The following is a 19,707-nucleotide window of genomic DNA, read 5'->3' on the forward strand; positions in this document are numbered from 1 at the left end:
GAGGTTTCTCCTGAGAAAAAGACCCCAGTAATCTCATACATGTCTAGAGTTTCAGACAAAATCTCAGCAATCTCTCAAACTGTCCTTAGATTTGCCAACCTGTAAATATTCTTTACAGCTGGTTCAAATCATACCTATCTGACCGCTACCATTTTGTCTATTTAAATGGAGAATCATAACTCCAGTAAACTATGGAGTGCCGCAGGGATCTGTGTTAGGCCCTCTGTTATTCTCAATATATATGATGCCACTTGGAAATATTATAAGGAAACATGGAATTAGTTTCCATTGTTATGCTGATGACACTCAAATATATATTTCATCACGGCCAGATGAAACCGCAAAATTTTCCAAATTGACAGAGTGTGTTAAAGATATAAAAGATTGGATGACGCGTAATTTTCTTTTAGTAAATCCAGACAAGACAGAGGTAATACTTATCGGTTCAAAAAACCGCCCACAAAACCTCGCACAATACAACTTTAACATCATAGGATGTCCTGTTACTTTATCCGCTACAGTAAAAGACCTGGGTGTTATACTCGATTGCAACCTGTCTTTTGAAAATCATTCATATGTTACAAAAACAGCCTTTTTCCACCTTAGAAACATTGCTAAGCTACGTAATATGCTATCAGTTTCTGATGCAGAAAAGTTAGTTCATGCATTCATGACCTCGAGACTGGATTACTGTAATGCTTTATTTGCTGGTTGTCCTGCATCCTCAATAAACAAGCTACAGTTAGTCCAAAATGCCGCCGCTAGAGTTCTTACTAGATCAAGAAAATATGATCATATAACACCGATTTTATCATCACTGCATTGGTTACCTATAAAGTTCCGTATTAATTACAAGGTATTGCTACTGACTTATAAAGCCCTAAACGGCTTAGCTCCAGTCTATTTAACGGATCTTCTATCGCCCTATAATCCATCGCGCTCTTTAAGATCACTAAATTCAAGGCTTTTGGTCATACCTAGGATATCCAGAACCACCAAAGGAGGGAGAGCATTTTCACATTTGGCTCCAAAACTCTGGAATAGTCTTCCTGATACTGTTCGTTGCTCAGACTCGCTCTCCCAGTTTAAAACTAGATTAAAGTCGCATTTCTTCAGCCAGGCATTCATATAATCCCACAGTTCAAACTACAATCCGGCCTCTAGCTCATAAATGCCAGAGGAGAACTGGCCCCCGACTGAGCCTGGGTTCTCCCAAGGGTTTTTTTTCTCCATTAGGTCACCTGATGGAGTTTTAGGACACCATTAGGTCACTTGATGGAGTTTTTCGGTTCCTTGCCACTGTTGCCTTTGGCTTGCTCAGTTGGGGATATTTTGTGGATATTTAATTTCATTTTATCAATCAATAAATTCCTCTTGAAACAAACTTTGTTGTATTATTTTAATTTAATACTGTGAAGCTGCTTTGATACAATCTGTATTGTGAAAAGCGCTATACAAATAAACTTGACTTGACAATTACGATCGAATGTGGGTTTTGGTCATATAATGTTGTTGAAATATGTTATTTATATCCTTATACAATAAGCAGCTAGTCGCTGCACCTGCTTAGCATTTCACACAGGATGTACACATCCTTTATTCTGAAAATAACCCAAATCGTATGAAGATCACATACAAATCACATACATATGTGATTACACAACTTGAGCGTGAATAAAATGACAGTTTTCATTTTGAAGTGAACTAAACCTTTAACCGTGTCATATTTCATGTGTAGAATCGTTTCTCTGGGTTTGTTGTGTACGGAACAGAGCAACAGACAGAGGATGAGTGATGGAAGTTCGTCATCGGTAGAGAATTTCATGCTGACTTTAAAAAAAGATCCACTAAACAGCATTTCTAAAAGATTTATCATAATGAAAGCTTTTTTGCCTCTCCCCGATCACTATCCACACTGTAGGTCCTAAATGAGCTCCAATGGCCAACACAATCAGACACCATTAGGAGCAATTACTGTTGTTGATATGGAGCAGGTGTAAACCGTTGCTGTTTTTCCAGCTACAAAACCATGGCAGCCTCCCTACACACCACACTTGAGTCTCAGCGGCAGGGCAGCTGAACCTTTAATTACCCTGACAGCTAACACACATATCTAGTCAGTGTAATAGGGTCCCTAGCCAGTGCATCATCCTCTATTTGAGTCAGTCCCTTAAGAGGGAGTTTGATATTGCAAAAAGACTGTTTTGGGCTTTCAGTTTCCCGTGCTGACATGATGGCAGCCACCTTACTCAAGCAGACACAGTCCCACTTTAGACTATGTTGTGGTGGTGTAGTTACTGGTTATATAACAGAATTAGTTTTGCCTCCTGCTCCCTGGAGTGTGTGTATGCACCGCTGCGCTGACATAAAACCATCAGGAATAACGACAAGATAGACAGGGAGATACCCGCAGTGGGACAGCCGGCGGGTGGAAAGTGAGAGAGCACAATTAGTGAGGTCAGCGCAAAGTGATGCGTAAAGGGAAAAGGATTCCATGGTGTAGCACCATCAGCCACGTCACACAACCAAGCGGTACACTTTAGGATCTCACTATTACATCACTAGCAAATTACATTCTTCAAGGATAACGACACATATCGCAACATTGCAGGGTTTGAACAGATGCAAGTTAAAAAATTAAATTTGTTTGGTTGTCATTGATCCAATTTTTTTTTTTTACATTTCTAAAATTATAATAAAAATATGTAACCATATACAACAACACTTCCATCTAGAGGGAATAACTTGCTGTATTACAGTAGCAGGCTTTGAATAAATGGATTGATGAACCATCATTTCTTGTGTACATTTTCTTTAATAATCAGTTTTATAAGAATGAATAAAGTACAAAAACAGAACTAGAATCTTTTTGGTCAGGAAAGTCATCATAAAGCTTTGAAAGTGTAAATGGATACAGTTCTTTAGAAAAATGTTTCATCAAAATATTGACGATCTTCATTTTCAACTGAACATTCATCTTTGATTTGATCAAACGTAGTGCAATTTGTAACAAAATTGGACCCAAGACAGATATAAAGAACAATAAAATATCCAGAAATGGATGTATAAAATAATGTGTGATGTCAGAATATGTGAATTGAAGTATACATAAATTCACAAAGAATTCTAGATAATTTTTAAAACAGAAAGAGTTATACATCAAAGTGCCCTATTTAGTCTTTACCTAGATCGAAGCATCATTTATGACAGGTGTATTGTGGGTACAGTTGAAGAGGTTTGATAAAGGTTTTTGATTATGTAACAACAACAATGTAAATGAAAAATGTCATATGAAGGTTTACAAGTCTGCATAATTCAAGGGCTCAAAACATCTTAAGAAACAAAAACTTCTGTAATTTACTAAGTGAACTCAGCATAAGTGAACTCAGCATAAGGTAATATGTATCGTATGTACCACTTGTAGAATCGTATGGGCGTTTAGCTGAAGTCTCGGTCGGCCAGGATTACTGGAGCCACAAGAGTCCAGAGGTACAGTGCCAGTCCCAGCCAACTCGAGCAGATCTTCACCCACACAGATGGCATAGTGGTTTTCATGGCTGCATAGTCGGTTTCAGGCCTGAGAAGGAAAGAGAAGAAAAAAAATGTTTTTAAGGAATAATTATCGCTCAATCCCCAGTTTTTTCACATTAACATATACACAGAACTCAACTCAAAAACGGCATCATGTAAATTGGGACAATTTGTTTCCAAAAGTAAAAAAACAACAATTTATTTTCTCCATACAAACTGATTACTGAGGATTGAGGCCCTGTTTTGAAATGCTTATGGACAAAATGAAAGGGAAAATACTGGGCGATCACAGTTGTGCTGGTTTAGGATATTCTAGACCAGGCATATTCAAACCGCGAGACATAATGACAACTGTAGCATCATTTTACAGTTTCTACAGTTTAAAGTGAGCAGCTCATCAAAACAACGGAGCGGTACACAGCACAAGTGCTCAGGGTCATTTATGGTAATGATCTTTCGGCACTATTTCCTCTAATATTTTTGTCTAGAGCCAAACACGCTTCATTCAAGCCCTTTCCGTTCCATCCACATTAAGAGCTGCAGAGGACGTAGTTATTTTAACAACACAGTGTTGTTGTAGCAGAAACATAGTAAAATAGATTGATACTTTTGCTAAAACACTGCAGAAAACAATGCTGCAAATATAGTTATTTGTATCTGTCATACATACATATGACAAACCAGGATTGTGACCATTTCTTTTTTTCATCTACATTTAGCATTATTATTCAGCATGTTAAGAACATTTCATAATAAACAATGTTATAATTTGGAAAAATATTAGTAGATGGCAAGGAAAGACAACTTAAACTTTGAAATGTACTAGTCAACTTTGCTCTGCTCATGATAAGGGCATTTGATCTGTCACATGGCCTTCTGCCTTTCATATGCATCTAAATGTAAAGATAATAATAGCTTGATAAAACACCTGATAATTGGGACTCAACTGATGAAAGTTTTATCATATATATATATATACACAGTGCTCAGCGTAAATGAGTACACCCCCTTTGAAAAGTAACATTTTAAACAATATCTCAAACAATTTCCAAAATGTTGACAAGACTAAGTTTAATATAACATCTGTTTAACTTATAACATGAAAGTAAGCTTAATAATATAACTTAGAATACACATTTTTCAGTTTAACTGAAATTAGGGTGTTAATTTTACTTTTCAAAGGAGGTGTACTCATTTACGCTGAGCACATATAGAAAAATTCTCAGATGCCACTGCTTTGGCTCTGAGGGCCCAATATCCTCATCTAATTATATATATATATATATATATATATATATAGTCCGGACCTCCGCTGGGAAGGAAATATAGAGACCGGACCTCTTGGAACTTTAACTGAACACCCCTGATCTAGACACTCACTGATACCAGTTGGTCAAGGTCATCATGATGTAGAGGGAGGCAAGGAAGAGGGAGAAATGGAAAAACGAGTAGCTGTATGTGACGCTGTCCTCTTCGTTATCCACAGCTCGTCTCACGCCATCCTCAGAAACCTGCTCATCATTGCTCGCCAGCCCCTGAACTTCCTCTGTCTGCATGAGCTTGTTCACCTGGCTGTTGTTTGAGGAACGAATGCTATAAAAAGAGAAGAAAACATGTCAAATGTGGCATGTAGTTAAGCATTTTACAAAAAATAAAAATGTAATATTTTTGGCGGATATACTGAACATTTAGGATATACTGAATATGATTTGACGATGATATATAGTGCCATTCAAAAGTTTGGGGTCAGAAATATTTTTTTAATTTTTTTATTCATTTTTAAAACAGATTTAAATGATTTCTGAAGTATCATGTGACTAAATTGCTGATGAAAATTCAGGCATAAACTACATTTTAAATTAAATTAAAAAAGAAATGTTTTACTTTAAATTAAATAATATTTCACAATAATGTTGGTCAAATAAATGCAGCCTTGTTGAGCATAAGAGACTTCTTTCAAACACATTTAAAAATCTTAAAGGAGTAGTTCACTCCAGAATAAAAACTTCCTGATAATTTACTCACCCCCATCTTCCAAGATGTTCATGTCTTTCTTTCTTCAGTCGAAAAGAAACTAAGGTTTTTGAGGAAAATATTCCAGGATTTTTCTCCATATAGTGGACTTCAACGGGAACCAACGGGTTTAAGGTCCAAATTGCAGTTTCAATGCAGCTTCAAAGGGCTGATCCCAGCTGAGGAATAAGGGTCTTATCTAGCGAAACAATCTGTCGTTTTCTTCAAACAGTCATACTTTTTAACCACAAATGCTCGTCTTGCACTAGCTCTGCGATGAGCATCCACGACTTCACGCATTACATAATCATGTTGGAAAGGTCACGCGTGTAGCAGAAGTACTGACCCAGTGTTAACAAAGCGAACGTGCAAAGACTAGGTCAAATGCCCTTTACAAAAAAAGGTTAAATGTTAAATGATTTTGGAGAAAATTAAATGGAGTTTTTCGCCTGTCACACGTGACCTTTCCAACGTGATTACATAATGCGTGAAGTTGTGGATGGGCATCGCAGAGCTAGTGTAAGATGACCAATCGTTTCGCTAGATAAGACCCTTATTCCTCGGCTGGGATCACGTAGAGCCCTTTGAAGCTTCATTGAAACTGCAATTTGGACCTTCAACCCGTTGGTCCCCATTGAAGTCCACTAAAAGGAGAAAAATCCTGGAATGTTTTCCCCAAAAACCTTAATTTCTTTTTGACTGAAGAAAGTTAGACATGAACATCCATGTAATCCATGGGGGGCAGAAAATGATCAGGACATTTTAATTCTGGATTGAACTAATCCTTTAATGAGCCCAAACTTTACGCAGGAATGTAAAATAAAGAAATATCATGAATATAGCAATTATTTCAATGTGCTTTTCATTTGGACATTGTATTTCCTACAAATCCTGTCAGTAGACAAGTAATAAGCATGCGGGCATTAAGGTAAAATGTTTTTCATGCTTTGATTATAATTTATTTGTAATTGTTTTTAAGCCATTTGGAAGCAAATTCTACAATACATATTTATTTGAATACAATCAAAAGGTTAATTTTAAAAAAAAAATTGTTATATTAGATATACTGCTCAGCATCACTGGTTTTCATTTAACTAATGATATTAAATAGTCCTTGTCTGTTGCTAGCAGTGGTAAGGATGATGGTTATAAGCTCACCTGGCATACAATGTGCACAGGAGGAAGATGACCAAACCCACAATGCTCTGAGCATCCCACCACTGTGTATGGATACCGGGGGCACTGGTGGGAGTGGGTACTGTTGGCCCGCCATTGACTAGACTCAACAGACTGGGGTTGCACTTACGATCTGTGCACAGAGAGAAAAAGAGATGTGTCATACATGTTAATTTATGAGGAAACAACAGCATACTGTAATACTTTAAAATAGATACTGATCCTGTTATTCATTTTACACATGCTAACTGGCTATAATGCAATTATTCTGAGTTAATGATTGAGGGCCAATAATTGGGACAATTTTCATACTGTGCTCCACAGTAAAAATGCTCCTTTAAAGTTTAATTGCATTAAATCCTATTACATTTGGCCTGGAGGTTGCTGAGGTATGTCATTTTTTCCATTCAAGCAGCTCCGTGTGTTTATGTCTTATTTCCCAGCATTCACTTATGTAAACAAACAACTGGCGTCTGAAATTTTCCGATGTCTTTCCAAGAATTCCTTTGTTCTGGTATAGCTTTTATGAGCATGTGATTTCTATCTTTTGTAATGGAATCATGTAGTGTGAGAAACCGATTATTAAGAGACCATCAGACAATGATATAAACTACTGGTCAAAGGTTTGAGGCCATTATATATATATATATATATATATATATATATATATATATATATATATATATATATATATATATATATATATATATATTTATTTATTTATTTATTTATTTGAAATTATTGCTTTCATTCAGCAAGGGAGCATTTATTAGATCAAAACTCATTGTTACAATTGTAATGCTACAATAGATGTCTTTTCTTTTTTTAAATGCAGTTCTTTTGAACTTTAAGAAACAAGGAATCCTAAAAAAATAATGTATTACAGTTTACAGCTTATTAGAATGATTTCTGAAGGATCATGTGAAATGGAAGACTGGAGTAATGATGCTGAAAAATCAGCTTTGTCTCCACACGAATAAATAGAATTTTAAAAAATATATAAAAATAGAAAACAGTTTTTTGGAATGGCAGTGGTCAGCCAGCGCTGTTAAGTAACCTCATCGCCTGGGGAGAAAAGCTGTTCTTCAGTCTCGTGGTCCGTGCTTGGACACTTCTGAATCTTCTTCCAGATGGCAGTGGGCAGAACAATCCAGCAGAGGGATGGGTACTGTCCTTTACAATTCTGGTTGCTCTCTTAATGCACCGGACTTTGTATATGTCCTCCATAGATGGAAGTCTGGACACAATGATGTTCTAGGAAAACTTTACCACCCTCTGTAGGGCCCGCTTGTCAGTGGCAGAACAGCTGCCAAACCAGACTGTGATGTTATTGGTCAAGATGCTCTCCACTACACATCTGTAAAAGTTTATGTCTGTAAAAAAAAATCTTATTCATGCCAGCTTTTTTTAAGCCTTCTCAGGAAGTGTAGACGTTATTGGGCCTTCTTTACCAGGAAAGTGGTGTTCTGGTTCCAGGAGAAATCATTAGTTATGTGAACCCCCAGGAAATTTCCAACGCCGCTCCATTAATGTGCAGTGGAGGGTAAATAGCAGATTTTCTGGAGTCTACAATCACTTCTTTCGTCTTGTTGAAGTTAAGGGACATATTGTTTTCTGTGCACCACAGCTCAAGGTCTCTTACCTCCTCTCTGTACTCTGTCTCATTATGTGTGAGATTAGGCCCACCACTGTTGTATCGTCAGCGAACTTGATGTGATTGTTCTGATGCTGAGCAATACAGTCATGGGTGAGTAGTGTGTGAACAGTAATGGACTGGGAACACAGTCCTGAAGGGCTCCGGTGTTCAGAGTGAGAGAGTGTGATATATTCTCGTGGATCCTTACTACCTGAGTTCTGTTAAAGTGAGGAAGTCCAGAACCCAGTTGCAGAGTGTGGCGTTAAGTCAGAGTGAGAAGAGTTTACTGATGAGTGTCTGTGGGGTGTTTTTGGTGTTTTTTTGGTACAGGAATGAAGATGGAAGTTGAGGCATGCTGGAACCACAGACAGTGTTAGAGAGATGTTAAAGATGTCTGTAAGGACATCTGTCAGCCGTAGAGACATCTGTAGAGTCCTTTTTACCCCAGTTGTTGTAAGGGACAGCACCTGCGTTTGGATTCCTCAAAACGAGCAAAATAATTGTTCAATGCATGAGGCAAAAGGGATCATTAACAGAAGCATTGTTGTAGTTTTTGCTCTTGTAGTCAGTAAGGTCCTTTAGCCCTTTCTACATTCGCCGGGGGTCATTAGTCTCCAAGTGTTCCTGGATCCTGTGGGAGTATGTGCCCTGGGCTCTTTTTATTCCAGCAGTGAGTTTGTTCCTTGCTTCCTTCAATGCTGCTTTGTCACCTTCCCTGAAAGCAGCATCTCATAGTTTGAGGAGCGAGCAGACATCTGCATAAAGGTTTCTGGTTTGGGGGATCTGTTATTTTCCTGGAGGGAGCAACATCATCTACACATTTGTTGATGTAACGTGTAACAGATGAAGCATATTCTTCAATATTTTATGACACCATCAGATGTGGCAGCCTCTTTGAACACATACCAATTGGTGCAAAAAAACAAAACAGTGCTCCAGAGCTGATATAGCTCCCTCTGGCCATCTTCTGATGACTTTGGTTTCTCCTGTTTCTGAAGTGGTTGATAAGAGGGCACTAGTATAACAGAAGAATGGTCAGAACTACCCAGGTGGGGGCGGGGGAAGGCTCTGTAAGCACCCTGTGCATTTGTGTACACATGGTCTAAAATGTTGTCTACTCTCGTGAGAACAGTATAAACAGTATACTGATAACATTTAGGTAGGACTTTCTTGAGGTTGGTTTGGTTAAAGTCGCCTGCTATCATAAAAAAGCCCTCAGGGTGTTTTGTGAGTAACCTGCTGACCGAGTCAGGGTTAAATATATTGTCATTATCAAAATATATTGTCCAGACACTATCCAAATAAAGGTGAAAAACAAACAAAAAATTTGGATAGATGCTGAACATTACAGCTACTGTATTTAAACATAATATACTTTTAACTTATGTAACCACCATAGATCGTTGTTTTAGAACGTTTAAACAAAACCTGATAAATCAAACCTAATTTTTTTGGATATGATTTACTCTGATTTCACTTTTTTTAAGTGTAAATCACCTCAATGTCAAATTCTTAATTTATCAACTTTTTATTGTACATGTAAACACCAGACAGTGTTTTTCTGAAACTTTCTTTTAAAGAGAAGGCCCCACATACAGTAGGAACTAAATTAGTAATTCAATCCAAACATCTATTAAAATCAACAAAAGTGAAACAGCATTAAAGAGGTTAATGTTGGTATGGACATGTGATCTGGTTGTGAGACTTACTGGGGTTGTTGCTCATAGCAGACCATGTGAGATACATGGTGTAGAGAGAGATGACAGACGGCTGGAGCAGACCAGAACTCGGCTGAGATTCCTGTAACACATATACAATGCAAATGTTCACATTTTGATTCTACACACTCCCACAAAACCCAAAACACCCCAATGCAGAACAGCTTTAGCCTTTTGAGCGTAGTCTTGGCGCTGCATAAGAGTGATAAAGATAGAGAGAAAAACAGGAAAACAAATGAGCACAAATAGATCAAATGAGTGTGGGAATGACCTGCACTTTTGGAAGGATGGCCACCACAGACACAATGATACAAAAGATGAAGTTGAGGCTGATGAAGACTTTGTGCTCTGTGCAGTCATCTGGCTGTGTGTAGAATACATAGAACAAAACCACAGCAGCGAAGGCACAGATATAGTGCACCAATGTGAAAGAGAGCAGGGCTGTGGAGAAAACACACATCTGTCAATATTCACATTTCCGGGGTTCTCCGAAGCGGAAGTCGTCATAGTTGGCTAAACTTCAATAGTATAAATATAATTTTTGCATTCTCATTTACTCAAATAGCCAAAGGCAAACTATGATACCATTTCCATGACTTTACAAAAGAGCAAAAAAAAAAAAAAAAAAGTAGTGAGACTTATCTAGCCGCATTGGTTATGATAAAGAAATATGTCAAACTCCCTTAGCCTTCAAGTTCAAGTTCAAGTTCAAGTTACTTTATTTATACCCGAAGGTAGATTTTGTTTGCAGTAGAGTCACACACCATCACATTTCACACATCATCACATTACCATACATCATCAAAAAAGTTCTTATCGGTCAAGAATAAAATAATACATAAAAATACGTAAAAAAAAAAAAAACAACAAACCGAATGAACACTTGTGCAAAATATAGCTATAACTTATTCCTCAATGTAATGGCTGCAGGAACAAAACTATTCTTGTGTCTTTTTGTTTTACACCTGGGGATCATAAACCTACGCCCGGAGGGTAGAAGCTGGAACTCTGTGTGCAGTGAATGAGAACTGTCGTTTAAAATTGAGCTAGTTATGCGCTGTACCTGTTTTTTGTATAAGGTCTCCACGTTAGGCTGTTGCTCACCAATCAGCCTGCTAGACCACTTTACTATTTGGTTGAGTGAGTTTTTATTTTTCAAAGTGAGATTCCCAAACCAGGCTACTAGTGCAAATGATAAAACTGACTCAATAAAAGCGTGATAAAATAGGGTCATGATGGATTTATCAACCTGGAACTTACTCAATTTCCTCAAACAAAACAGGCGCTGATGCCCTTTTTTACATACCACTTCACAGTTAGTTCCGAATGTGAGTTTGGAGTCTATTATCATTCCCAGGTATTTATATGAATCGACACATTCAACAGTTTGACCATTGATTGATGTAATTTCTTGTGTTTGTTTTTTTTTTTTTCTAAAATCAATGAGCATGTCATTTGTTTTAACTACATTTAGTTGAAGGTGAGACGCCTCACACCATTCAACAAAGTCATCGATGACTGGACCATGGCCTGTTTCACTGTCTTGGAGCAGACTGACAATTACTGAGTCATCTGCGTATTTAATTATAGTCCTGTTTTCCCACCTGCTCTGGCACATATTTGTGTACAGGATAAAAAGCAAAGGCGAGAGTACACATCCTTGTGGAGAGCCTGTTGATGAACAGACTTTTTCAGAAAGATTGCCATTCACTCTCACTCTTTGCGTCCTGTTTGTTAAAAAGTTAAGGATCCAGCCTACCAGGTTATTGCTCAAATCAAACTGTTCTTGCAGCCTTGTGGTTAAAATATGAGGTTGAATTGTATTAAAAGCTGAGGAGAAGTCAATAAATAAAAGTCTGGCATGTGAGCCATTATTATCTAAATGCTTAAAAAGTAAATTAAGTAAAGTGACTGTGGCATCTTCCACCCCCCTACGGGGTCTATACGCATATTGCAGAGGGTCAAGTAGATGCTCCGTTTTCCTCAATATTTCAGACCTCACCAATTTTTCAAATACTTTCATCACTATTGATGTGAGTGCCACTGGTCTAAAATCATTCAGGGTTTTAGTGGTGTTTGATTTAGGAACAGGGATAACCACAGCATCCTTCCAGACCTCAGGTACTAATTGTGCCTCTAAAGACTTGCTAAAAATGTGATGGAAAGGAATACTCAATTGCTTTGCACAGGTTTTGAGTATGCGCCCACAGATGTTATCTGGACCATGGCTTTTATTAACTCTTACAGAGAGGAATGCTTTTTGCACTTCTGTTTGCGTTATATTAAAATGTTGAACGTCTACAAGCTGGTTACTCAAATTGTCAATCTCATTGCTAAAATCAAAAATATTAAAACGATTGTAAAACTGAATAAGAGCACTGGCCAGCTCAGTATCTGAACTGAAACCATCCAGTGTGACTGGGCTGCTGCTCTTTAGATTCTGGAGGCCTGCTATGGTTTTCATACTGTCCCATGCTGACCCAAGGTTGTTTGTTGCCTTTGTATTGTAAACACTCATGTTGCAGCGTTAAAGGTTGTATCAGTGATTTCAGGCCCAAACATAAATGATCACATTCATCTAATCTTTCCTAACGATCCGCTAGCTGCCCGCCCCATAAGCAGGCCGTCAAAAAAACGTGTCTCTGTAGGCCGCCTAGGCTCTGAGATCTGCACACAAAAACAATTGGTTTCACCAACCACTCAAAACCAAAATAAATAGTGTTCCAACCAATCACAGACAGGGGTGGGTGTTGTGAGGTTTTTCGCGTGAAGCCGTCATGGGCAGCTGTGCAAGAGCGCAAAACCTCACAACACCCACCCCTGTCGGTGATTGGTTGGAACACTATTTATTTTGGTTTTGAGTGGTTGGTGAAACCAATTGTTTTTGTGTGCAGATCTCAGAGCCTAGGCGGCCTACAGAGACACGTTTTTTTGACGGCCTGCTTATGGGGCGGGCAGCTAGCGGATCGTTAGGAAAGATTAGATGAATGTGATCATTTATGTTTGGGCCTGAAATCACTGATACAACCTTTAACTAGTTCTCTGCAATTTAATGTCAAAGTAATATAACACAAACTATAGTGCTATAAAACACATCAAATGAAAAAATAAAAAATGAAAAAAAGATAAAAAATAAAAAAAGATTCCTAGATTTACGATGATAGTAACTGTGGAACTGCATCATCATAGTCTGTGAAAAAAAGTCCATTGCTTCTCAATGCTGCAGCTGGTTAGGACAAAATAGATTTTAATGCTTGTGACTCTATCGTTTCACATGCTTTCAGCTTTTACCGTCATCAGTTTTAAAGCTTAGTCATGGGGAAACAATGTTGCTGAACATACCTGCAAACCAGCATTTACGGTTCCCGTCCTCTGCGTACTCCACCCACTTTTGGTTCCAGGTGTGAGCAAAATCCACCAGCAGAATGAGCTGAATCACAATGAAGATGAAGGACCCAACCACACCAAAGTAGTACCACACTGCAATGGACAACATTTAGGTTTTACATCCATTCCTTTTGACCCAATAAACTGGCATGACTTTACCAGCTGTCCATGCCACCTTGAAGTGACTTAATTTATAGAGACTGCAATCACAAAGAGCAATTCTTTTTTTAAATAAATGATTTACAGCTAAGCATAACTAGAAGACTTTTTAAAGGGGTCATTGTACTAAAAATATATCCTGTAAGTTTCAGAAATCAAAACGTCCTTGTGTTAGTCAAAAAACAGCTTTTATTGAAACCAAGCCAAAATGACTTGTTTTGGATTTTGTCACATTATAACATAAAAGTGCGACGACAGACTGCCCCTGCAGAAGATCAACGCCTACTTCTACATTATTGCCTCTTTAGCCCCGCCCACCGATTCACGCATGGGAACTATGAGTACTGAAAAAAACCTACATTGCTGTGAATGACAATAAAGAGTGATTTATCTTTAATAGAATAGCTGCACAAAGATCACACTGGCCATTTACCATAACGTGTAATGAGTGGAAAAATATTGAAAAAAATATTCAACAAAGAATTTTTTTTTTTTTTTTTTTTTTTACATGTAATTACTTAACTATAGTCTTTATTTTCTTATTTATCACTTACCCGTGTTGAATGCTCCATCTGGAATGAAGAAAGCTCCCACAGTAAGAGCGACCAGAATCAAGAACTTGAAGAACCAGAAACTGAAAAAGAGAAAAAGTCACATTGGCATGAGTCATTATGTAAGGCTTCCTAGACAGAAACTATTGTGCAAAAAGGAATTTCACATACATCAACAACAACAAAAACCCAGCTTTCAACAGTAGAGGGCAACACTTGTTAGTGAAATTTTTTTAGTTAATAAAGATTTTATGAGAATGCCAGCTGGAACAGCAAAAAAATATATACCCGTTTTGAATTGAAGCTCGTGGATCCTTGCTGCTTCTCACACGGATCATGATGATGGAGAAGAGGAAGAAGAAACAGGCCATGGCAAAGCACATCCTGTAGACAGACTTATAGCCAACAATGATCTCACAGTTCACCTTCCCTTCAATCCCTGGTATAGAAGAGCCTCCTTCACAAAAACCAGGAATCTGTTGATAAATTCACCAAAAAAGAAAAACATCTGCAGTTTTACACAGTGATCAAATAATGCATTTTAATCACATCCAGAATGTGTTTTGACATCTTACTAACATATTGTGGGTGTTTATACATCCTCAAAAAAAAAAAAAAAAAAAAAAAAAATATCAAAAGTTAATGAACAGAACAAAACATTTTACATTTAAGATAATGATTATGTATAACCCACGAAATTGTATAAAGTAATACTGCAAACAGAATGTCTCAGCTGCCTCTCGTAAGCTTGCTGTGTTTTCATAAAGCTACTGAAGCATAGCACAAATGAGAGAAGGCAAACAAACCAGCCAAAGAACTGTTTATGTAAAAATAAAAAAATCTGAAAATAGGATTAACTTTCTTTTAATAAACATGAAAATATAAACATACAGATTTGTGTTTATTCCTGTGCTCAAATGAAGAAATCTTCAAATATTGCTCTTTACTAAAAACAATTTCTGGCACTGGTCTATATGTTTTTTAGGACTGGAATGCAGAGAGAGGAAGTGGGATCATCGGGACAGATTCAAACTTGGATCCTCATGAGCACATCAGCTATGCTGTGAGCCCATGCACTACCTGTAGAATGACACCAGCAGTCTGTGTACCTTCTTTAGCTGTGTCTCCATGCCTGGCAGGATCATGATGATGGACACTATAGTGCCCAGCAGCAGAAAAAAGGAGAAGGCCAGGCGGGTCACAGTGGAGTTGTATGTAGAAGGGCAACATCCTGATAAAAGACATGGCGCAGAGCCGCACAGACAGGACGCCTACAGGACAAGAACACTCACTCAACTTCAACACAACAAATACACTCATTTCCCTGTCATACAGGGGGAACAACCTACTATATGTCAACTATATGAGTAGCTTGGGTCTGTATGTTAAACATTTATATTAAACTGTACTGATAAAATGGAAATGTTAAGTCTGAAAAGGAAAGTGTCAAATCAAATGTGGCCGAAAAACTCGTGAGGAAAAGTTAAACATGGTTTGTAAAGTTTTGAGATAACATAAAGAAATGGCTATACAGTCAATTATTTATATTTTCTCAAAACGTTATAGTTTAACGTTATACGTAAACAAAACAAGGAAACAGCCTTTACATCTCCGATATGAAAAAGACAATTAAGAATGCGTTGCTGTCTTTACGTTACCCGTTGAAGTTTGACAACATAAAGTGAGAAAAAAAGTAGGCCAAGCCATTTTAAAACAATATTTTGAACTTACGCAGCTCGCCAGCGAACACAAGGCCATACACGCACCCATGATGACGGAGAAAATACCAAGACTAAAGCAAAAACACGGAAGTCAATCTTTCCTCCTCATTCTGGTTACTAATAAATAACTCAAAAAGTGAGCAATGATTGGCTGGGAGACTCATCGCAAAACTATTGGACCAATCAGACGACGGTACAGAAAAATCGCTGAAGTAACAAACCAATCAGATGTAACTAAGCGCAGTAACTGTGAGCATAGCGGTGGTTGGGTTTGCATTTTGCAAAGACCCTTAACTTTGCATGCGTCTGATATCCACATCTCAGTTTATAGAATTGCATTACATATTTATGGTTTTGATTAAAGCAACCTATGAGATCAGTAAAAGTCTCTGTTCTTACGATGCACTCTAGATGGCGCAAAATCCCATAATATGGATTGTCATGGTTTTGTGATTGCAATATATCGAAACTTAAAAAACCTTCCCAATTTGCATAGGGGAAAATTTGGGGAAGATATCCTCCTTAAAACAGTGCATTTACTGTTAAATTGTAACATATAAATACGTGTACGTTTAGCACAGGATTTAACATTTATTGGTTATTGCACAATATTTAAAAGATGATGTAGGCTATCCTTAAACCACTTATAATTTAAACTTTTCTGAATATATAAAATGCATCTGATATCACTGTGCAATACTAAATTAAATATTCAGATATATACATTTATTGAATGATAGATTAATAGTGACAGGAAAATAGAAATAGCACAAGGATACTCTAAGCATATTCTGCAAATAATTGTTTATTAAGGAATTTAAATAGATTATGATTTTTTATTGGATAGGATTCCGCTCACTTAACCTAGGCTATGGTGATCAGCAATGCTGATGTAATAGCCTAGAATTATTAAATAATAACTCCATGAATTATAATAATTAGTAAACTAAGTAATAAAAACACCAGTAGCTGCCTTCTGCCCAAATTCTTAGGAAGCAGGGTTTCACAACTTTTGACTTCAAAATAAAAACAATGTCTTACCACACCAATCTAATGTGTGGTCCACAAATTCCACATTAACAAACAGACATAACTTTTAGTCAACATAAAATAAATTCACAGATCACTAACAAATTATAACAAATTATTTTATAAAAAGGGGGCGCGGCAAGGCATACAGCAGTCAGATTGTTATGCAACAAGAAATAAGACCCCACTCCGAAATTATATAAATTATTATGCGGCTTACTCGCCACACAAGTAAATGATTGAACACAAAATATTCATTTGTTAATTAATAATCAGAATTGAGTATTGCAGGGAGCCATGTAAAAAACATGAGTTATGCATGATGGTTAGGCATGGACAACTTTGTAAAAGGACTGCCAGTGCCAAACATAAAGCAGATCTTCTTCAATCATATGAAGAAGCTATACATCAATCTTGTAAGTAGACCGTTCTCTTTGTGTCATCTCATCTAAGTCACTGTTTGCAATTTATAGGCTAGCATCTAAGATTAATGTAAATCACGGAGTACAAATATTTCAATAGAGAAAGAGACTGGCCTAAATCCTTATTTGAGAAACAACTTCATCTAATCATCATAAAAAAACTTTTCTTTCTTTCTTAGCCTGACCATAGACCAGATCCACTTGAGGTGGCCCTGAAACTCATGGCCAATCAAGGCCTCAGCTGTCACCACATCATAGAGTTGCTGGACTGGCAGGACAATCCAGACCAGTACATAATGGTCTTAGAGCACCCCACACCCTGCGTGGACATTCACCACTTCTGGCAGTATCATAGCAACCTCTTCAGTGAGAAGTTGGCACGTCATTTAATGTGGCAGGCGATTGGCGCCGTTGTTGTGTGCTGTTCCCGGGGGGTGATCCATCGGGACATCAAGATGCTGAACCTCCTAGTTAACACGGAGACCCTTGAGGTCAAATGGATTGATTTCGGGTGTGGTACTACTCTGGTATGTAATATCTCTCAAACGTGTTTCACCATTAGACATGTCACACTAAAGCTCTTTTAGATGAGTATTTGTCATAACCAAGTTATGTCAACTAAGATTCTGAAGACAATGTTCATTGATAAATTATTTTATTTCACCAATGATGAAGATGAAAAAAAAAAAGAAACTTATTAAAATACTGCTGACAAAAATATAAAATGAAAAGAATACAGTGGTATATTAACAATGCACTAACTACATACTCAGAAGAAGAAAAGCCAATAATAATATTGTTTTCAGTGACTAAAATAAATGCCATTTAAGTTAAAGTAGAGAAAACATGCAGTGGTAAAGCAAACTTACACATGAGACAAACTCTTTCCTCCAGGGACAGCAATATACTGCCCTCCAGAGTATTTTGAGAAGGGTCGAGTACCACAGGAAGCAGGCAACTTGTCCCAGACAGCAGCAATATCAGTTTGATGGATGCTAATGTATTACAAATTATTTATTTTAGTCAATCTCTATTATTAACACTACATTCCCAAATTGTTGGAAAACTGGGCTAGTAACCCCAGCTTTCAAGGCCGGTGAACCGACTAATGTTGCAAATTACAGGCCGATTAAAATTTTATCAGTAGTGTCTAAAATAGCAGGGGAAAAAAGCAACTGAGCAATTTGTGAATTTTTCAATACACAATTGTCACAATACAGTAGCAAATAATAGTAAGACAGGATCTAAGTGCAGCAGAAAAAGGTTTATTAACAAAAGAACTAGAAACAAAACACTCTTCAAACAGAACAACCGGTAAAACGCAACGATAACAGACAACTGAACAGAACAAAACACGGTTCAAATCTATTTCACAGGAAAACCAAGGATCTAATGAGATAATTAATGAGACACACCTGAACTGAAACTCAGATCAATCTGTAACTTGACAGGCAGGGAAACAGAAGGAAGAACCAATTAACACTGAACTCTAAACATGAACAAAGAAACTCAAAACGTGACAAAAATATTGTCCTATGCAATTTGGGTTCCGAAAATTGCATTAGACGGAAACTGCTGTATATTATTTTATTCAGCAAGTAAGGTCAAAACCAGACAAGACACGGAGGTGCTGTGCTCCTTGAGCTACAAAATGCATTTGATACGCTAAATCATAAAATACTCTTATCTAAATGATCATATTTTAGTTTTTCAGTCAATACAATGAAAGGGATTTAGTCTTTTTTTATAGGAAACAGTGCACTCGGATTTAAATGCATATATCTTCCCTAAGAGATTGTTCCACAGGAGTTCCTCAGGGCTCTACCCTGGGGCCCCTACTTTTTAGTTTGTACCTGAATGACCTCCCTGAAGTCTGTCCTGATGTACAAATTAAAATGTATGCAGATGATACTGCGATTTATGTACATGACAAAACGAAAGAACAGGTGGCACATAAATTATCTTTTGCAATGTCCAAAATTTCTGACTGGCTTTCTCAGTGCTGTTTAACATTAAATGTTCAGAAAACTGCATGCATTTTAAAATGAAAAATAAGGAAGACGTCCAACCAGATATCATATGGTGAAAAATTACAAATTGTGCAGGATTTTAAATATCTTTCAAATTATTTTAGACTCTCACCCATATGAAAAGCATGTTAAAAAGTCAGCTTTCAGCAGAAGATGTGAGAGTGCTTTTGTATTCTATGATTTTTCATAGACCGAATAGATATCTCCATTGACAAAAATTAAACAGCAAATTGTTTTTACTTTTGACAATTTTGTTATATTTCACAATTGTTATTTAATAGGGGTGTAACAATATATTGTGTCACAATATATTGCAATACAAAAATGCATCAAT

General features: G+C 37.2%; 1 protein-coding gene across 1 annotated transcript; it reads right to left on the minus strand.

Moving 5' to 3' along the window:
* Positions 1–2,795: 2,795 nt before the first annotated feature.
* Positions 2,796–16,008, minus strand: serinc2 (serine incorporator 2). The gene is made up of 10 exons (XM_082186039.1): positions 15,903–16,008; positions 15,281–15,442; positions 14,460–14,647; positions 14,175–14,254; positions 13,417–13,554; positions 10,346–10,515; positions 10,066–10,156; positions 6,703–6,853; positions 4,912–5,124; positions 2,796–3,577 (listed from the first exon to the last, which is right to left on the minus strand). Exons 1-10 carry the CDS (start codon positions 15,939–15,941, stop codon positions 3,439–3,441), a joined length of 1,371 nt encoding a protein of 456 aa, XP_082042165.1. The 5' UTR covers positions 15,942–16,008; the 3' UTR covers positions 2,796–3,438.
* Between the last annotated feature and the right edge of the window lie 3,699 nt (positions 16,009–19,707).

This window comes from Leuciscus leuciscus (genome assembly GCF_965113295.1).
Source record: "Leuciscus leuciscus genome assembly, chromosome: 12".
NCBI classification, from domain to species: domain Eukaryota; kingdom Metazoa; phylum Chordata; class Actinopteri; order Cypriniformes; family Leuciscidae; genus Leuciscus; species Leuciscus leuciscus.

What these genes read in the sequence shown, in the direction of transcription:
- serinc2 (XM_082186039.1), bottom strand. Translation starts at nt 15,941, where the DNA reads ATGGGTGCGTGTATGGCCTTGTGTTCGCTGGCGAGCTGC. An exon ending in TGGAGACACAGCTAAAGAAG is followed by an intron (nt 14,648 to 15,280) that starts GTACACAGACTG and finishes ATTTATCAACAG; the next exon opens with ATTCCTGGTTTTTGTGAAGG. An exon ending in CGAGCTTCAATTCAAAACGG is followed by an intron (nt 14,255 to 14,459) that starts GTATATATTTTT and finishes TCTCTTTTTCAG; the next exon opens with TTTCTGGTTCTTCAAGTTCT.